The following is a 20,437-nucleotide window of genomic DNA, read 5'->3' as shown; positions in this document are numbered from 1 at the left end:
TCCCCTATCCTTCTAGGCAAAACTAAATCAAACACATCCAACCAGCTCTCTTCCTTCTCTGGGAGACAAACTTGAGTCAGACATCTGACATCCTAAAACTGCCTTCCAAACTCCCATACTGCCATGGAAAACCAGCAATTTTAATGCCAACAATACAAGGTTCACAGGAAAGAGGGACAAGGATGAGAAATCACAGGCAAGGGTGCAGGGAAACTTCGCTTTCATATGTTGCTGGAGGAGGAAAATTGGTTCAATCATTTGGGAAAGTGGGTTGGCAATTGATCAAGAGTCATTACTACGTTCATATTGTGTGAAATGAGAATCTCGTCTTTGGAATATATCCTAAAAAAAATGATCCAGAAAAAGCTACAAACAAAAGTTTTCATTATAACATTATTTATGATTTAAAAAAATGAAAGCAACTTAAATATTTAACACCTGGAAAATATTTAGGTTCCTTACAGTATGGCCACACTAGGGACCATTATGTAAGCTTGAAAAATTATTGTGATAATGACTACATGCAACATGAAGAAATAGGCATGACATAGATCTAAGTGAAAAAGACAGGAAAAAAACCATGTGCCCTATTAAACCTGAATAAAAGGTGAATATGCAAAAGGAAATAATGCAAAATGAAATGGTTGTGTTACAGTGATAAAAGGATGGCTGTTTTTTTGCTCTTTATTTTAAAAAATCTATAATATGATTTTTTTTCATAATTAAAAATTATACTTTTAAGAAAGGAATGCTGAATGGAATCCAGTTCATTTATCATTGAACAAATTACTACTTTTAAAGAACAGCGTTATTAAGAATTGCAAATGTGTTTTAGAAGCAGAATTTTTATATTTCTAGCAGTTATTAAGCATTCCCATTATATTTTACTTCAATGACCTCTCTAAAGCTAGATTTATTTATGAAATGTAAAACATAACAATCTTACTGAATGACAGACTCCATATGGTTAAGTTACTCCCTCTCTTTGTTAGGAATCTTAACTCATTTAGCTTTCAAGGTGTCAAATTTCTACACAAGAGAGAAGCATAAACACTGGGAGAATCTGGCAGTATTCAGCACACAAGGGTAAAACAATAAGTTATATTTTAAAAGCTATCTCAACAATCAAAGATATGCCAATTCTCCTCCCCCCCCCCTACAGAATCTTTCCAACTCTCTACTTGAATAATTTCAGGCAGTATTAAGACGGGAAAAGGATAACTTCTTAACTGACTACAATATTAAGGCATAATACATATTAGCATTGATTAATTTTCTTACAATTTTAAGTATGTCATGTAATGGAAATTATTCTAGCTCTTGAGAAAAGATTGTTGCTTACATTTCTAAGTCAGCCATTATCTTTATTAAAGATTCAGCAATTTAAAGTAGAAATATTTTTTAAATGTAATATCCTTTCGAACATGAACAAGTAAAAAAAGGATTATAGAGAGATAAAGAGAAAAAAAGAACATTCATATCAAAGGATTGTTCCCTTTGGGTGTATTCCATTCATTCAACATTCAACAAACATTTATTGAGCATCTAGAGTGCCATGCGTAGCCAAAGAGATAATAGAAAATAAATAAGTAATTATGTTAGAAGATGATAAATGCTATGGACAAAGAAAAAAGTAGTACAGGTAAGAGAGATTAGGAATGCTGGGAAGGGGGTTGCAATTCAAGTAAACAAATCTGAGTAGGCTTCATTGGGAAGACGCCATAGAGCAAACATTTGAAATCAGTGGAGTTGAGAAAAGATTGTGCTTACATTTTTAAGCCAGCTACTATCTTTCTTAAAGATGTAAAAATTCAACTCAACGGAGATGACCACGTGGATACCAGGGAAAGAGCATACTAGGCATAGAAGACAGCACGGTGCTGTGATTGAAGGCACAGCCAGGAACCAGCGTGGCTGAAACCAGTATGTAAGAGAGAAAATAGTAAAAATAAGGTGAGCAAGGTCTGAGTGAGAGGTAGGTCAGATCATGTAGGGTCTTACAGACCATTCTGAGGACTGTGGCTTTTATTCTGAATTAGATAGAAAGTCACTAGAGAGTTCTGATTTACTGGAATAGGAAAACTCTGGCTGCTGTGCTGAGAATAACAGAGACTGATAATTGTGGCTCCCAACAGCTGGTGAGAGGTAATCAGATCCAGATTCTATACTCTGAACATAGAACCAACAAGATTTCCTAACAGACTGAATATGAGAGGAAGACAAGATTGAAGGTGATTATTATTTTTTACCTAAACAATCAGAATAAGGTTCTATCAACTGAAATGGGGAAGATTGAGCAGAACAAGTTTGAGGGGCAAGTTCAGGAATTCAGTTTGGACATATTAAGCTTGAGATGTCTACTAGATTCTCAAGTAGAGATGACAAGTAAACAGACAGAAATTGGGGAGTGGTTGGCATATAAATGGCATGTAAAACCAAGAGACCAGATCAGTCCAGGAGGGAATGGGTATAAAGATGTTGGCACAGCCCGACCCCTGGTACATCCTAATTTTAGGAGGCTGAGGAAAGATGGAGGAACCAGCAAAGAAGTCTGAGAAGGAGCTCCTAGTGAGGTGGGAAGAAAATCAGGACAGAGTGGTATTCTAGAAGTTAAGTAAAGAGACAGAGCAGAGGAAGTTGGTGAGTTGACAGGAAAGGGAGAACCAAAAATGGACTACTGGTCACAACCCAGCCAACACTAACTAACAGAGATATGACAAGTTACAACGAGGGGCATGTAGCGAGAGCGGGGGCTCAGGATGGCTTACTCACTTCAAGAGAAAGAGGATGCTTGAAGGAAGTTTTAAGAAGCTTTCATTATTGTAAAAGTGTTGTTTTATGTATGTCAAAACCTATAGGGCCGGCCCAGTGGCGTAGCGGTTAAGTGCGCGCGCTCTGCTGCTGGCCGCACGGGTTCGGATCCCGGGCGCGCACCGACGCACCACTTGTCAAGCCATGCTGTGGGGGCGTCCCATATAAGGTGGAGGAAGATGGGCATGGACGTTAGCTCAGGGCCAGTCCTCCTCAACAAAAAGAGGAGGATTAGCACGGATGTTAGCTCAGGGCTGATCTTCCTCACACACACACACAAAAAACCTATATATTAATGGTTTTCTTCTTGATGCAAGCAGATCTGGCTACATAATTTGCAGAACCCTGTGAAAAGTGAAATTGCAGGGTCCTTCGTCCAAACTGTACTAAGAACTTCAAGATGGCGGCAGCAGAGCATTAAACCAAGGGCAGGGCCCTTCTAAGAGCGGACCCCGTGTGACGCTGATCGCATGAGAGCACACCCATGAAACTGGCCCTAGATGCAAGGCATCTGACCTATAACAAATAGAAGTACTGCTGGTACAGCAGGCTTCCTTAGCTTTTGGTTTCAAAATAGCACTTAACTGTTTATTGGAGAATACAAGCAGCAAAAATAAATGATACAAACATAAGGAGAATCTGTTAGAATGTAATTTACTTTTTTTCCCAACTTCCTTTCAAAGCTAAATCAGCATATATGGATCTGAAGTCATTATAGTATGACAGCAAAAAAGGGCAGAAGAGTCATTAAATTTGATAACACTAATAAAACTACATGAAAAAAAGGGAAAGAAAACAGGCTTACTTTTCATTGGTATGGAGATGAAATAAAAAGAAAAAAATCTCCTTCTTAGTGCTTTAAAAGTTTTGGTTAATGTCCCTAAATGAACATTTAATATATAAATTCATTTTGGTTCCACCCCATTGACAAAAAAAATGATGCCGGAATCAGAATACTAAGTACGAATGCTAAAACTACGATAGGAATCCTCCAGCTTCTCACAGTAACAAAACGGTCTTCTTCCCTACACTTTAAAATACATGCACACAGAAACGTATCCCTTCATTCAGCAAATATAGCCAGTATCTACTATTGTCAGGTACTGTGCTAGGTGCTGATCTTGTCTTTCCTCTCTCTTTCAGCCTTATTCTAAGTATAATCAGAAAAGGAAGTAAGCAACACCTATTGTTCTATTGCATACTCCAAGTCATGCCATGGCTAATTCGGAAGATTTTCCTTCCAGGAGTTTTGATAACATTCTTTAGTGAATTCTTATTCCAAGGTCTCTTTCTAGCTCAAAGGCTACTTGCTCTGCGGAGCCTGACCCAGTCTTCCCAAGGACAGATAATCAGGATTCATCGGTGCCTCCCTGGCTGTGTGTTCATGCTCACATTACAGTGCTTTGATATCTACTGTAATTACTTGTTTTGCAGCCTGTGTCTGCTGCTAGATGGTGAAAGCTGGGAGAGCAAAAACATCTTATGAACTGATACACGCCCAGGACCTAGCAAAGGATGTGGCAAACATCAGGTGCAACGTAGAAGTTTCCTGATTAATAAATGAACTGTTACATAAATGAAATTGTCTCTGGGCTAAATACGTCCAGAGGCAGCTCATTAGGAATGGGCTGAAGAAAGGGCTGGACTGTAATCGCTTAGTTTTACAGACCTCTATTTCTTGCCTACATCTGTTGTCCACTCTTTTTTTTTTTAATAACTTTTATTCATTTATTTATTTATTTTTGTGAGGAAGATTAGCCCCAAGCTAACATCTGTTGCCAATCCTCCTCTTTTTGCTGAGGAAGATTGGCCCTGGGCTAACATCCGTGCCCATCTTTCTCTACTTTGTATGTGAGACGCCTGCCACAGCACAGCTTGATAAGGAGTGTGTAGGTCCATGCCCGGGATCCGAACCTGCAAACCCCAGGCCGCCAAAGTGGAGCACACGAACTTAACCACTATGCCACTGGCCAGCCCCTGTTGTCCACCCTTAATTTCACCACCAGAGAGTGACAGCTATTAGGCTGCCTTGCCTCTCCCTCTAAACTTGGATATCCTATGGTCTTTTGGGATGAGCTTCTAGTTAGACCTATCAGGTGTAGGAGACAAGTTCAACTGCAGACTACTAAATGGAGTGTGGCAGGTAGGCGTGGGCTCATGTAGAGAACTGCTCCTTCACGTCTGCACAGGTTAACAGCTTTACTAACAGACCTTAGAGGGCTATGCATTTGATAAGAAGGAAGTCAACACAGGTGGCCAACACTGGAGGGGAATTTGGAAATTAATTTAATCAATTTTTAGAAAAAGGCCAATTTCCCACATTAGGTAACTTCATAACACAGCAAGACCTTGAAATTACAGGTTTGCAAGCAGAGTCTCAGATTACTTGAGTAGGGAGAATATCACACACACACACAGCCTAAATTTAATGGTAGGGTGTTGCTGTTTTAAAGAAAATGTTCAAATTTGTTATTTTAATGGTAAGTTTGCAGGCTTATCTTGGCAATTCAGTTTGAGTCAAACGTCCCAAATCTTATACAATGAGATTTGAATATAGGAATTAAACTGAGTTAAGCAAAGGGCCGAGTAACCCTGAGGGAATGGACAAACCTACAAGGAATCATAACGAAATCAGACACTTTCTTTTTTTCTTTTTGTGAGGAAGATCGGCCCTGAGCTAACATCTGCCAATCCTCCTCTTTTTGCTAAGGAAGACTGGCCCTGGGCTAACATCCATGCCCATCTTCCTCCACTTAATATGGGACGCTACCACAGCACGGCTGGCCAAGCGGCGCGTCAGTGCGCACCTGGGATCCGAACCGGCGAACCCCAGGCCGCTGCAGCAGAGCATGCGCACTTAACCGCTTGCGCCATCAGGCTGGCCCCCAAACACTTTCAATTATTCTTGGTGATTTCCTTTTCTAAAATCAAACATGCATTTTACTGGAGAAAGTGTGTTACAGCTCTGATAACTGCCCGACAGAGACATAACTTAATATTTACACTGTTATGAAAATGAAGTGCAAATTGAACAGCAAAAACTGCATCTGCAGTTTTATCCAATCTTCAAGTGTTTGAAGTAAATTCAGAACCTTACAAACACTACATACATTGTAAGTGCTTTCTAAGTAATTGTTGATTGAATGATAATCTCACACTTGAAAATGAAGCTGCATATAAGTGACCTCATTTTCTATAAAACTTTAAAAATGATACCAAAATTTTAAGTCATTAGATGGGAAAACTTAACTTTATCCATTTATTCTAAAACACTCATTAGAAACACTATATATTTTAAAGCAGTAATTTATTTTGACATTTGAAGGAATTAAATGTACCTAGAGGAGAAAAAAAATAATATGACTGTGTTGTTTACAAACTGATACCTGTAAGTGACCTCTGTCTAATTTAACAGGTTAACCCTAGATAGCAAGGGGAGCTAGTTCTGCTGGGCTGTATTAGATGGTAAATAACGAGTATTAATATGCTTTTATTTCATTAAAGCAACTCATAGAGCCTAGACAGTTTTAAACGAAATGAAAATGATCAAAACTATCAAGACAGATTCTCAGTAATTACAGGAGGAGATATCAGCCACGGTTTACAGAGTCTTTACTATATTCCAGGCTCCACGCCAAATACTTTACCATCAAGGCCCTTTAACTTATTATTATTATTATTTAATGAGTCTGCCTATGTGTATGCGTTGTTAAAGCACTGAGCAAAGTATTTATTACTGTTGTTGCTGAAAACCTATAAAGTTCTGAGTCACTTGTTAAAACATCTAAGAAAGTTAAGGCATTTAAGGCATTTAACTAAGGGTCTAAAATACATTGACGTTTTTTCATGTCAGTTCCTGAGACACTTACATTACAGAAGGAAATGATGCCAATCCGTGAGTCACTCATTTCCATCTGTAAGATTTTGAGCAGAGACTTTGCTGTGGGGCTTTCTTCTTCCTCATCACCCAGGACTGTGACATTTTTTCAGCAGCATCAACCATACTAACTAGTTTGCTTTTCTGCTTTGTTTCTGGTCTGTAGAATGTTTGTTGTATTTTGGAGCCCAACTTTGCCATATTTGGTTTTCTGTTTTTTTTACGTTTTATCAATAATTGCTAGATGTGTGAGCAGACGAAACTCTTTGAGGCATGACCTGCAGTATCATTCTAACTGGAAGTCTCAGAGCCTAAACGTTGAAATGTATAATATTCCTTCTGGATACAGCCACAAACACAGAGCATTTAGGTATAGGAATTATTAAAATATGTAATTAAAGAGCAGAGGCTGTGCTTTATTGCCCTTTGTATATTCTGCATCAATTTCAACACATAAGGCATTCAGTGAACAGTGTCAGTGGGTGGGTGGATGGATGGATGGGTGGATGATGAAGTGACTGGCACTCCCATTATCAAAGAATGGTTATAAAAAAGTGTCATCAAATCACTGATGCACATATAAAAGACCAGACTATGGAAATATACATGGGGATGAGAAGACTGAGAATAAACCAACCCCTATGTATCTGAGGTGACGGCACACATTACTCTGAGACACCAGAGTCTCTTACCATAGTTATCTGTGACAGTGAAAGCGGACCGAACTCGGGATAAAGTCACACAAATACAAACGTAAGATAATGTATATTAATTGTGTTCTTTTACTCATAAATTATGGTAACCTTCAAATATTGCTTTTAAAGGTAATTAGATTCATCGTTAAATGTTTATAATTTGCCTATTAACCTTTGATAAGTTAACTAAAGGTAGTGAACGCAGAAAGCCTTGGCCTTTCCATGATAAGCTGTTTTTCTTCTGTTCAGAACAAGAAATAAATCATCTTCCAGTTTCTAGACTCATATCTTATCCTACATAAATTCCCAAAAATATTGTTTCAATTACTTCAGCCCATTTCCTGAGCAGTCTAAGTAATCTTTTAAGCCACCAATAGGCTAAAACAATAAATGTAAGTTATGATATCAAAACTTAGAGTGCCCAAACATAATGAATCTAAGGAAAAAGACAAATACGGACATGGAGCAACTAAAATTAAAAATATACTGGAAAATATAAGTCCTGGTTTAAAGAATAACTCCAGGGGCTGGCCCAGCGGTGTTAGTAGTTAGGTTCGCACACTCCACTTCGGCAGCTCGGGGTTCACAGGTTTGGATCCCGGGTGTGGATTTACTCACTGCTCATCAAGCCATGCTGTGGCAGATGTCCCACATAAAGTAGAGGAAGATGGCCAAAGATGTTAGCCCAGGGCCAATCTTCCTCAGCAAAAAGAGGAGGATTGGCAGCAGATGTTAGCTCAGGGCTAATCTTCCTCACCAAAAAGAAAAAACAATAACTCCAACGGCTATTGCCTGTTGAGCACTTACTATATGTGCTATGCTAAGTGGTTTATACACACTGATGGTCAGAAACAGAACTGAAGAGATTGGAAGATACATCCCAGAGCCTAGATCATAGAACCAGTGAGCGGAGGAGGTGGGAATTGAAACTGGGTCATTGTGAGCCCATGTGCTAGGTTCAATGACTCTGTATAGACAGGCTGAACATAAGGGGCGTCAGAGAGAGGATAAGACACCACTATCTAAATGAGAAGAGCCAAAAAAAAAGTTTTCAGTCAACTTGAATATATAAACTGCCGAGGATATAGTTAGTCAGAGGTCTACTTATAATTATTTCATTCAAATTCTTCACATAACTCTTTGACATCAGAGTTTACAGCCCTGGAAGCAACTTTTCAGTCACTTAATGGTTTTCTAGCATGCAGTAAATAACCCACATCCACCGAAGGTATTGAGACATAACTTTGCTTTGTACTTCGCATATAACGATGTCACTGGAAATTTGAATGTAAAACTTAAGTGCTTCTTCGTATAACATCAGCACAGGTGGTTTTTAGATGCATCTTGTGGATGTGTATCTGTCTTGTCCACAACAGAAGGGCATATGGTATCGTTTTTTAAACTGATCTTTAAAAGACTTGTGTACAATGACATTCAAAGGCTTGCGCTTATGAGATCATATCTCCTGGAATAATTAACAAATCGGTGTTAACTGTCTTTGTCTCCTTAAAAAAAAAAAACCAGAACAGTTCCATCTGGTAATCTCTGGATGTTCTAATTTAGCATTGAGAGATTATGTCAAATTAATTAGACTTCTCGAAATAGTACTGTTGCTCAAGATAAAGTAATTCAGACAGCTACCTATAAGGTAAGAGAATGAGTTAGAAATCAAATACAAGGTCCCCCTCTTTCTACGGGGAAATTTTAGAAAATAAAATATCTTGCCTAATATTAGTATCAAGCCATTTAAGGGTTGATTTTGATTGATCCTGTGTGCTTTTAAGCTGTAAGGCAATTTGAAGCTGGAAAGATTTTTTTAAACTTTATTATGACAATTAACGGCCTAAAATAGCAAGAAGTCAGAAAAAAAATTACAGAGTTTATAATAATAGATAAAACTAAAAGAAAAGGCATCTAAATTTAATGCTGAACTTACCTGTGAAAAATTAGTTTAAAAATTATTTTATGTTCTGTTTAAAGCTACATCAAGTTACAATGGAAAAGAGTTCTATAATCGGTTAAAGAAAAAAGATGGGAAATAAACGTGCACCTACACTCTGCTCATCAAGCCATGCTGAGGTGGCATCCCACATAGAGCAACTAGACGGATGTACAACTATGACATGCAACTATCCACTGGGACTTTGGGGAGAAAAAAAGGAATAAAGGAGGAAGATTGGCAACAGATGTTAGCTCAGGGCCAATCTTCCTAAAAAAAAAAAAGTCTGTAGTTTTGGGTCATTGATAAAATTGGAAGGTAGACTATGACAGACCACAATAAAGTAGGATATTCTAGAATCTAGAATCAACATGAACCTCTACAAAGGATTATTTCCAGTAAGGATATAACAACGAGATGAGAAACAACCCAGCCTCATACTAAGAAACTCAATCAGTGCTATTCATATAAACCATCTAGTATATAACTCACAAAGTTAAGGAGTACAGACTGTTAAATGGAAACTCCTGACTTACTGATAAGGAACATCTCTCCACAGTACATGCACAACATGCTAAGTGGTGGCAATTGTGATAAAGAAGTGACAGTAACCTGAGAAAAGTCTAGAACCAGGCACAAGAAATTTAGAAAGCAGGGCTAAACTACAACCAACCTTCACTATTCCACTCCCCCATTCCCAACCAAGGGTATTTTGAGCAGTTTTAAGACTCAAAGAATAAAAGGAACGTGAAAACATCATTTTTATGTTAGAATCCCAACCTACACCACCATGACCCTTCCTTTTTATAATCGTCATTTTGACATCAGGCTCTGTCTCCTGGTCATGGGGATTTTATTATCCACGTAGATGATTATTCCACTACCTCAGCCTCTCAGCTCCTTGACCTGCTCTCTTCTAAGGACCTTGTTCTCCACCCTATCTGTGCAGCTCACTTTCACAAAAAGACACCAGATATTGTTATTAACAATGAATGCACCCCTCCATAAACTTGATTTCTAGCATCCCTTCTCTGACCACAACCTGCTTTCTTTACAGAACGTGCCCCCCACATTCCTCAATTCGAACAATTCCTCAGCCCAATGAAGTGTCCAATTCATTGATTTCAAACACCCTTCTACTGTCCCTCATCTCTCTCTTATCCTCACGCCTCCCCTTACGCAGCTGTAATTCCATGTGCAATCATTACTTTAACTCCCTTGTATTTCTATAATTCCCTTGCGCCCCTCTTCCTTCACCACGTTCAACTCTACAATTAATCCTCACCTTCACTAAAGCAACTAAACATGGAGGAAGAAAAGCATTCACATTGGTTGTTCTCACTTTAAATTCATGAGTGCTGACCTCAAACAGGCCCTATACACTGCCCTGTGATCTTGTCAGACATTCCTAGTTTATCAACTCACCCACTTCTAGACTATATTTTCTATTTTCTCTCTCCTCAAACTTCCACCTCTTCTCCCCTTTTCTCATATTCAGTGATAACCTTGCTTCTTATTCATTCAGAAAATAGAGGCAACCAAAAGAGAACATCTATATGTTCCCACACCCAAATCTACCAACCTTCCTTCATCGACACCCATACATTCCACTTCCTTTCTGTTAAAACAGATGAACTCTCTGCCCTCCTACCTAAGACCAACTGCTCCACTCCACCATACACTGGATCCCACCCTGTCACTGTTCCTACATGGTACCCTCTCTCCTGGATCATTGACTTTGCCCACTTTGGTCATTCCCATCAGCATAGAAACACGTTGAATTAGTCTCCATCTTTACAAAACCATTACACGACTCCACAATCTCCCTCCAGCTACTGTCTCACTTCTGTTTCCTTTGTTGTAAAAAATCCTTGAAAGAGTTCTCTATACTTCTTCTGCTCATATTCTTTCTTGAGTCTACTCCAATTAGGTTTCCAACTTTACCACGCCACTGAAATGACTCTTGTCAAGGTCAACGAGACTGTCTTAGATGGTCAATTTTCTGACCTCACCTTCTTCAACCTCTCAGCAGTATTTGATCTGTGATTACACCCTCCTTCCAGAAACACTTTCTTCCTTTGGTATCCTAGACTGTTCTCTCTTAGCTATTCTACCATTTTGGCTCTCCCTTCTCCGTCTTATCTTCCCAACCTCTAAAACTAGGGAACCTCATGGCTCATGTCTTGGAATTCTTGACTCCCTAAGCGATCTCATCCAATTCCACAGCTAATATATATGCTGATAACGTTGATCTAGTCCTGACCTTTCCCCCAATTTCAGACTTGTATATTCAACTGCCTATTAAACATCTTAAGCTTTAAATGTCAAAAAACAAAATTTCCTCTGCAGACTGCTCATCCAGCACTTTTCCCCATCTCTCTGAATGGTACTTCCATTCTTCCATTTGCTTTGTCCAAAAACCTTTGACTCTTGACATCACGACTCTCCTCTTTCTCTCATAACCCACATATCCAATCCTCCAGCAAATCCTGTTGGTTCTTTCCAAATATATTGAGAAACCAACCACTTCTCACTCTCTCCATTCTTATGCCCTTATCCAAGTCACCACCATCCCCCACTTGGATTACTAAAATACATTTCTGAACTCCTCTATAGTCTATCTATTCTTCATAATTTAACAAGTAATTATTATATACTGTAAGTAGATCACAGCACTATAATTATTAAAAGTTTCCATGGCTTCCCACCTCACTCAGAGTAAAAGCCAAAGCCCTTAGAAAGGACTTCCAAGGATCTGTGTGATCTGAACACGCTTCCCCTCCCCACCGCCCCCACCCCGGCCTCATCTCCTACCTCTCTCTCTATTTGGCTAAACTGCTTCACCCACACTGGTTTCCACGGTATTCCTCAAATATGCCCAGAACATTGCAGCCTCTGTGGCCTGTGTCTTTCTGTCCTCTTTTCTCTAAGATTCCTTCCCCCAGAGCGCAGTATTACTTACCGCGTCATTTACTTCAGGTCTCTATTCAAAAATCACCCCATTTACGGCACTTTCCTGACCTTCTCCACTTAAAATGGCACCTCTGCTTCCTCTGCTCTCCCATCCTTCTCTTCTCATTGACCTTGTTTTGTTTTTTTAATGGCACTTATTACCATGGGACATATTTTCTATTTATTGCTTGTCTAGTGCTGTCTCTTACGACTCAGAATCAGGCAAGACCTTTGTTTCATTCATTGTTGATTCACGTGCCTAGAATAGTGCCTGGAGCATATTAGGCACTCAATACATACTTGTTGAATGAATGAACCAATATCATCACCAGCATCATTATCAGTATTAGCTTTATTATCTAAATGACTGGGTCTAAAGGGTTGAAGCAAAGCAACCCCATACCCTGCTCTAAGATACAGTGACGCACAACCTCAAACAGAGTGACCTCGCTGCGGGGAGCGTAGAAAATAGCCAGGAGTTACTGGAAATGCTGATATGCGCTTTACTTGCTAAGGCCAGAATAGGACAATCATCTCATACCTCAAGGTTTCAGTTTTAACCAAAACTAGTAGCACCTGGTCACAAGCAGATTTTATTCCTTCCAGAGCACTTCTATTAGAAAGCTTTGTATTATTCTATTTCATCACTAATATCTAAATGCACAAAATGAGTAGATGAAAAATTTTTTAATAAGAGAAAGTTGAAAAAAGCAAGAAGAAATGTGATTTTCTTAAATCAGTCATTTTAAATCTTGTATTATTGTTATTAATTAGTTTGTATAGCATATACCCATAGTGTCTTCCTTTTCCTTATCTTAGAGCTATTTCTCTATGATATTCTCTTTTCAAGTAGAAAGAGAAAATTTACTCAAATGGTAATTTGAACAACCTAATCACAAGGGTTCAAAATAAAATAAATTTCAAGGTCTTGTCATTTTGCACTGAAGCAACTTATTATATAGATGATATTTTCCTTTAGAAGACACATGTGTTAGTGTTTGTCATTTTTTAAATGGAAACAGACTTCTAACGTCACATTAAAATGTACAGATTCAGAATGAGAATCTGCATTGTATGTGAAGAGTAAAAGAAATATAATAAAACAGGCTGATATGTAATATATGAAAAAATGGGTATGAAGGAATAGTAAATAAACAAATGGAAAGTTAACAAGGCAAAGAATTTAAATAACACAGGGATCTCAGAATTAACGTGTCAGTTGATAACATTTCAGCATATCCGATTATTAAAGCACAAATTTGCATAGAGACAGAAATTTGAGCAGAGTAAAAATATACCTCAAAAAAAGGTCTAAGTCCAGAAAAAGAAAACATATAAAATGATCTTAAACACTATGGTCTTCATGTGCTTTAAGACTGTTCTATTTTCTTACTACAAGTCCCTACTTTTTTCACTTTCATGTATTATAAACAAGATAGTTTTGATCCTTTATGACTCTATGACTTCTGAATGTAAGATTAACTTGTAGTAAAAAAATCTCCCCAATATAATATATTAATATTTTAAAACCTATTGGAAAGTTAGATAAATTTCATGACAAGCTAAAAGCAATATTATGCTTTAGATACCTGTAATGTTTGAAAAAACCTTAGTTAAATGTGTAAAGACAAATTAATTTGAAACAAATGGAAGCAATGCATGGAATTTAAATTAAGTGCCTAAATATTGACAATTAGAAGGGGAGGGGAAAAAACCTGTGATAATTGGTTCAACTCACGTATTTATCTAGAATTTTATTTCAAGCACTTACTGCACCAAAATCAAAATGAACAAAAAAAGGTACCCACCATATGTGGTCAACTTACTTTACAATGATCATATTGGAGCTGCAAGGCTGGAACATCCCCTCCAATCGGCATTTGTTTTTTAAGCTCTTCATCCTTCATATTCAGCCATTTGATCAGTTCTTCTAAGGACGTTAGCAACCTGTTCCACTTCTCAGCACTGGCCTCCAAATTGGCCCTGTTGAGAGATAATGCTGACCACATTCAGAAGTTTGAATTGCATCCAAAAAATTATACACCTTCCTTTAGCCTAAAAATCCTGTATGACCAACTAATGCTCACATCCAAGAAAGAGGCTGACTCTTTGTCAAAAAAAAAAAAAAAAAAAAAAATATATATATATATATATATATATATTCTGTAAGAAACATTTATTTTGAATAAGCTAGAATGTTCAGAGGATATGTTGGTAACATCCAGGAAAATTTAAAACATACACCTCCACACCACAAAGGCATAAATATGAGGCTTTTAAGAAGCATGTCCACGATATAAGGTAAAATTATAAAAACAAGTTTCAGTAGTTTACATATAGTATACACGTACATCCAAATAAAATTTTTTTCTCATTTCATCTATATACATGAAGAGAGGTCTAGAGAGAAGAAAGAAATTATATGCATATAAATTGTTTAGAAAGATATATACCAGATGTGGTTACTACTGAGAACACAGTCATTTTTATATAGTTTTATACTAATTGAGTATTTACAACAGGCCCATATTATTTTTCTTTCCAAAAAAAGCTAATTGATTTTTTAGGAAAGGAAATTACTAATCTTGATTTCTCTTGTAGCCAAAGAAATTACTGAAAGCAGAACATCACCAACATTTACCTTAAAAAGTTTGAAAACAATAAGGCATCTCTCGGACAGAACACTATGGGCTTAAGGCTGAGGTCCAGTGACAAATGCCCACTGTGGATAGGAAACAACTGAGTAGAAATCATGGATTTTGGTACTTAATACTCTGATTTACAGGTGAGGTCTTTGTTTCAATAATAATTTCTGTTTTTAGCACAGAAAGTACCTTCAGCTTCTTAAATGATGAACATCATCAGGGAGCCATGTTTAGGAAATATATTTTTATGTGATGAAGACGCCAATAAGAGCAACAGCTTTTGAGAATAGAAATGCAAATAAAAGCACAAATTTACTAGTTGCTCTTGTTAGGGCCTTGGGGAAAGCCCACTTATCCAGTCTCAAGCCCACACCACGTGGGCTAGATTTGAAAAGCTAGCTCAATCAGAAACAACTCCAGAGACCCAAGGAATTAGCATTCACTCAATCTCGCATCACCCCAGTGGACAGACTGAATGTGGATTTAAGCGCTTAACTGTGTGAAATGGAATTACCTTGACCTTTCAGATTGAGAGGAGTAAAGCTGATAGCGACAGACACAAGCCTTGTTACACACAGTTTCCAAAGAGTAAAGACTTACGATGGCAAAAGATGACTCATTTGGGGCAATCCCAGATACAAGAAATCTCTGTCCACCACGTTTCACATCCTCTCATACAACGACCCTCACCTTGACATCGGCATTACCATCTCCACTTGCACAAATCTGCTCTTTTCCTCAGTGATACCAGACTCAGCTCACTACTGTCCCTCAGACCCATTGGTAATTTCCTTTTCGGACATCTAACCTACTTAACCCTCTGTCTCAAAGCCGATAGTTAATTCAAACAAATATTTCCCCACTGATCACGTTAGGTGGTTCTCTCAACAATATCATGAAGTCTTTGTTTAAAAGTTCATGTTTTCAGAAGAACAACTATAAATCATTGATCTCTAGTTCATCTAGCTCACCTCTAATTCATAAAATAATGACCACCGTCTATCAGCCAATATTCTTGGCTAAAAGAAAAAAAAATTAGAGTTCTGCTTATCTCTAAAACACCACGAACCAGCATTCAGTCACATATTACAATTGTCTTGTAATCTGTTTATAGTTCTATTTTCAGCCAGCTAATATAAAACAAACTACTCAAACTCTAAAATTCTATGTCTTATTCAAAAAATCTAGGTATAAAGTAATAATAATTTGTAAATACAGAAAGAAGTTCGAGGTATTTTATAATTCTTTGAGAATTGTATGATTAAAAAAATTTATTTTATTCCCTTTATTTCCAATCTATTTATTTCCAATCTTTTCTATTCATTCTACAGGTGCTATGATTGACCTCACTTTACAAAATTATGCTTTAATGAGATCCTGATTCTGCATGAGCACCAGCCTTTCTGTGTTCATATTGATTAATTTTAGGCCAAATATGTAATTACCTATCCCTGATAAACAATAATTTTACTTGTCACAGAGCAGAACTAAATAATTTCATTTATATTAACTGGAAACTCCCTGCCAGTGACAAACCATTTTGCCACAAGTATATTTGAGCTGTTGCAATTTCTTTCCAGTATATTAAAACGCAAAAAAAAAAAGGCAGCTAGAAATCAGAGGTTCTTAGTCAATCAAGTAGTGCTTGAGTGTCTCCGTGTGCCAAACACTTAACGCACATACCCTGACCTCTTATTTTAAGTTATCTGATACTGCATCTTCACTGTCTATAGTTTAACCCTTTAATCAATAACTAAACCAGACATTACATTCCTTTGAAATCCAGTAACACACACTCATTGTATTGAAGAGCATGCAAATGTCTTTTCCAATGCAATTAACTCTTTGCGCAGAAGTAATGAAATCGATCATTGAAATTTATAGCATTCAGCACCTGAAGGACTATTCGTGAAGATGAAGGCAATACTTGTTTAAGAGAGACACTAAAGTGACTTTGAAATAAAAAAGATAATGTTGGTATATATGCTTCTCTGCATCTTTCTTTTTCCATAGTAAAAGGCAAGTCAATCTGGCAGAATCTTTGTCTGGAAAATCTGCTCTGGTTATTCTCCAACAGATTATAGTTATGTGTTTAGTGGATTACTACCATATGCCCAAGTAAATGCATGCTTCCGTAGTAGGCTTCAGTGTTCTAGTTTCAATTCAATTCTTTCATCTTTCAAGATGAAAGCCTTTTCTTGGGCAATGGGTTGAATGCTTTGCAAGAAGAAATCTTAAAATTGGTGTTTGGTGTAGTTGTACTTTCTCAATTTTACTCTAAACATATTAAAGCTTACATTTCCCCATGACTATACCTAACCAGTCATCAATCATGTTTTCAGAATCTTCACTTAAAATGTTTCTTCATCTGACATATATCCACAAGCACTCACATTTTGGATAATTGATTTATTATCCTAACTCTCACCTACTTGAGTTCATTCTTTGGGTATTTGACATGTGCAAAGCAATAGACACTTTAATTAAATGTATTATCAACTCAGGATAATGTCTACTACAGAATATGCTTCACACAAGTTACCTCTTTCTAGATTGAATCATTTATTTTACAACCCTTTAAACATTTTTAAGGGCCCAGTTATTTTTAAAAATATAATACAAAAACTTGTTGGAAGGTAAAGACCCATAAAAATGGTACTTCATCATTTACATATACAGTCATGTGTTGCTTAACAATGGGGATACATTCTGAGAAATACGTCATTGGGCAACTTCGTCATTGTGCGAACATCACAGAGTATACCTACACAAACCTACGTGGTATAGCCTACTACACACCTAGGCCATATGGTACTAATCTATGGGACCACCATTGTATATGGGATCCATCGTTGGCTGAAACATTGTTATGTGGTGCATGGCTGTAGTTGAAAAGGAACTACGGAGGAAAGTAGGTATTAATATCTATTTTAAATCACCTAAAGCCTCTACCTTTCAAGGTTTCTTCAAATAAGTTTGTACTCCTTCTCCCAATATATAGATAGGAGAAAGCGAGGAAACTGTGTGAGTAAAGAGGGGCATATGTTAAAGTAAAATACTATAGTTTTTCATTTATTCAATAAAAACAAACATTTATGGAGCATCTGCTCTGACGTCAGGCACTACACTTTTCAGAAACGGAAAGTTCTAGGGACAAGTTAGGAGAAAGACAAGTAAACATGAGACAGAACACTAACCTGAGTTCGCATACTCTTGAGACAGGAAACCTAACAACTCTAGGAGGGAACTACGGCTAACAGAAGGAAGCCATGGCAAGAATTTGGAACCCAAACTAAAGTCCATGCTCTTTCCACTCCCTTGCTTTCATCACAGGCAGCATTAAGGGGGCAGATAGGAACTGCCCAGATATATTTGCAGACAGGTAAAGACACATTTGTAGACAGGCAAAGAAAGAATATAACGACTCAAATTAAGAGAAGCAAAGACATACTATCCCCTATTGTGTAAAGACTGCACAGAATTCAATTCCAATTTGGCATTCTTACTACACACAAAATTTCTTTTCACTTTATGGTAAAACCTATAGGTTATAAATTGAGTTATGATGAAGAAAATATCTTTATTACTGCAAGAATAACCAGTAAGGTTAAAGGGGATTAGCCCTGCTCCCAGAAAGGGAATTGAGACCCACTAGGAGAAAGAAGTCAAGTCCTCTGAATTCAGTCTGCGCTTCCAATATGGTAGCCACCAGCGACATGTGGCTATTTCAATTTCAATTTAAGTTAATCAAAACAAATAAAACTTGAAATTCAATTCAGCAGTTGCACTGGCCAAATTTCGAGTGCTCAACAGGCCACATACGGTGAGTGACTACTGTACTGAACAGTACAGATACAGAACATTTCCATCATTGCAGAAAGTTCTATCGGAAAGTGCTGAACCACAGGAAAAAAAGAAAGAAGACAGCAGCGGAATCTTCCTCTATTAGATTCGGGAAAAGGAAATTTTAGTAGTTTTACAATACAGTTAGCAAAATCAACAACCTAAGGTTAAAAGTGGTGTCAATGACATTGTAAAATGTGATAACATTAGATGTAATGATGATGTGAAAGGTTAATCTTCTCTAAGGGCTTTTTAAAAGGTGCTCTGAATTTTTAAGAGCCTCATAAAAAAAGGGAAGATAGAATTTTATCTTTGAACTCTCTTTTCATTAGGTTTAACAATTTCACCGGCCTTTGAAATCATAAGTTAATAAGGATCTAGATTAAACATCGTTAAGCTGATAAGTGGATCTTTAATTAACATAATCCTAAATTGAATGAATTTAACATAAAAATTTAGGCCATGTCATTCACATTACTGAATTTATCAGTATATTTCCAATTCGTATTTTTCCAGGGACTAAAAAATACTGTCAAAGTTCCTAAGAGTCTATCTTTTAGCTGAATTTTCAACTCATTAGCTATCTTCTCTTATACTGTTCTAAGTAAAACACAGAATTGTATGTACTGCTTTTTGATCACAAAAGAATATCTGGCACCTTGGATTTCAGTATTTAAAAAGTTTAATCAGGGGCCGGCCCCGTGGCTCAGTGGTTAAGTGCGAGCGCTCCGCTGCGGTGGCCCGGGGTTCCCCGGTTCGGATCCCCGGAGCGCACCAACACACCACTTGTCAGGCCATGCTGTGGCGGCGCCCCATATAAAGTGGAGGAAGATGGGCACGGATGTTAGCTCAGGGCCAGTCTTCTTCAGCAAAAAAAAGAGGAGGATTGGCAGATGTTAGCACAGGGCTGATCTTCCTCACACAAAAAAAATTTAATCAGGAGGCGGGCCTAGTGGCATAGCGGTTTAAGTTCGAAAGCTCCATTTTGGCTGCCCGGGGTTCGCAGGTTCGGATCCTGAGCGCACAACGATGCACCATTTGTCAAGCCATGCTGTGGCGGCGTCCCATATAGAAAGTAGAGGAAGATGGGCACGGATGTTAGCCCAGGGCCAATCTTCCTCAGCGAAAAAAGGAGGATTGGGATCGGATGTTAGCTCAGGGCTAATCTTCCTCAAAAAAAAACAGTTTAATGGTAGTCATCCAAAAGACTACAAAATAATATTTAAGATATTAACCCAAAGTATTGAGCCACATATTATTACATAGTTCCAGTGACCACACCATGGTCAAAGGAGATAATGCCTGTAAAGTACTTAGTGTAGGTCTGGCACATGAATGTTCAATATCTTTAGCAGTATTCTCTCTTCTAAAAATGATGATAAATTAGAGCCGATGCTCCCCACCATGACAACACTGACTTCATTAAAGCACAATTTGAAATACAGAACTCACAGAAAGGGCATTTACCAGATGGCCTCCTTCTCAGAAAGGTGAAGCAAGGCCACTCGCAGAGAGGGAGTTTTGGGAGACGTTTGGGAGCTGAAGAGGCATCAAAATCCTCGAAAAAAAAATAGGCATGGTGGTGAATACGACAGAAAATCGTTCAGAATCGCAATACCAATTCTAAGTACAAAGCATCAAATTATAGTAGAAGAAATGTTAGAATTTTTCACTT

General features: G+C 37.7%; 1 protein-coding gene across 5 annotated transcripts in view; it reads right to left on the bottom strand.

Moving 5' to 3' along the window:
• The window catches only part of UTRN (utrophin), a 509,169-nt gene that overhangs the window by 133,355 nt on the left and 355,377 nt on the right, over window positions 1–20,437 (bottom strand). For all 5 annotated transcript variants that reach the window (XM_058534226.1, XM_058534222.1, XM_058534221.1 and 2 more), the window contains one exon: window positions 14,101–14,257. In XM_058534226.1, coding sequence (XP_058390209.1) covers window positions 14,101–14,257 — 157 coding nt within the window. The remainder of the gene's footprint in view (window positions 1–14,100; window positions 14,258–20,437) is intronic.

The sequence above is a fragment of the Diceros bicornis genome, chromosome 39, assembly GCF_020826845.1.
Source record: "Diceros bicornis minor isolate mBicDic1 chromosome 39, mDicBic1.mat.cur, whole genome shotgun sequence".
Classification (NCBI taxonomy): domain Eukaryota; kingdom Metazoa; phylum Chordata; class Mammalia; order Perissodactyla; family Rhinocerotidae; genus Diceros; species Diceros bicornis.
Note: the sequence above shows the minus strand (reverse complement) of the source record. Positions and strands in the feature narration are given on the sequence as shown.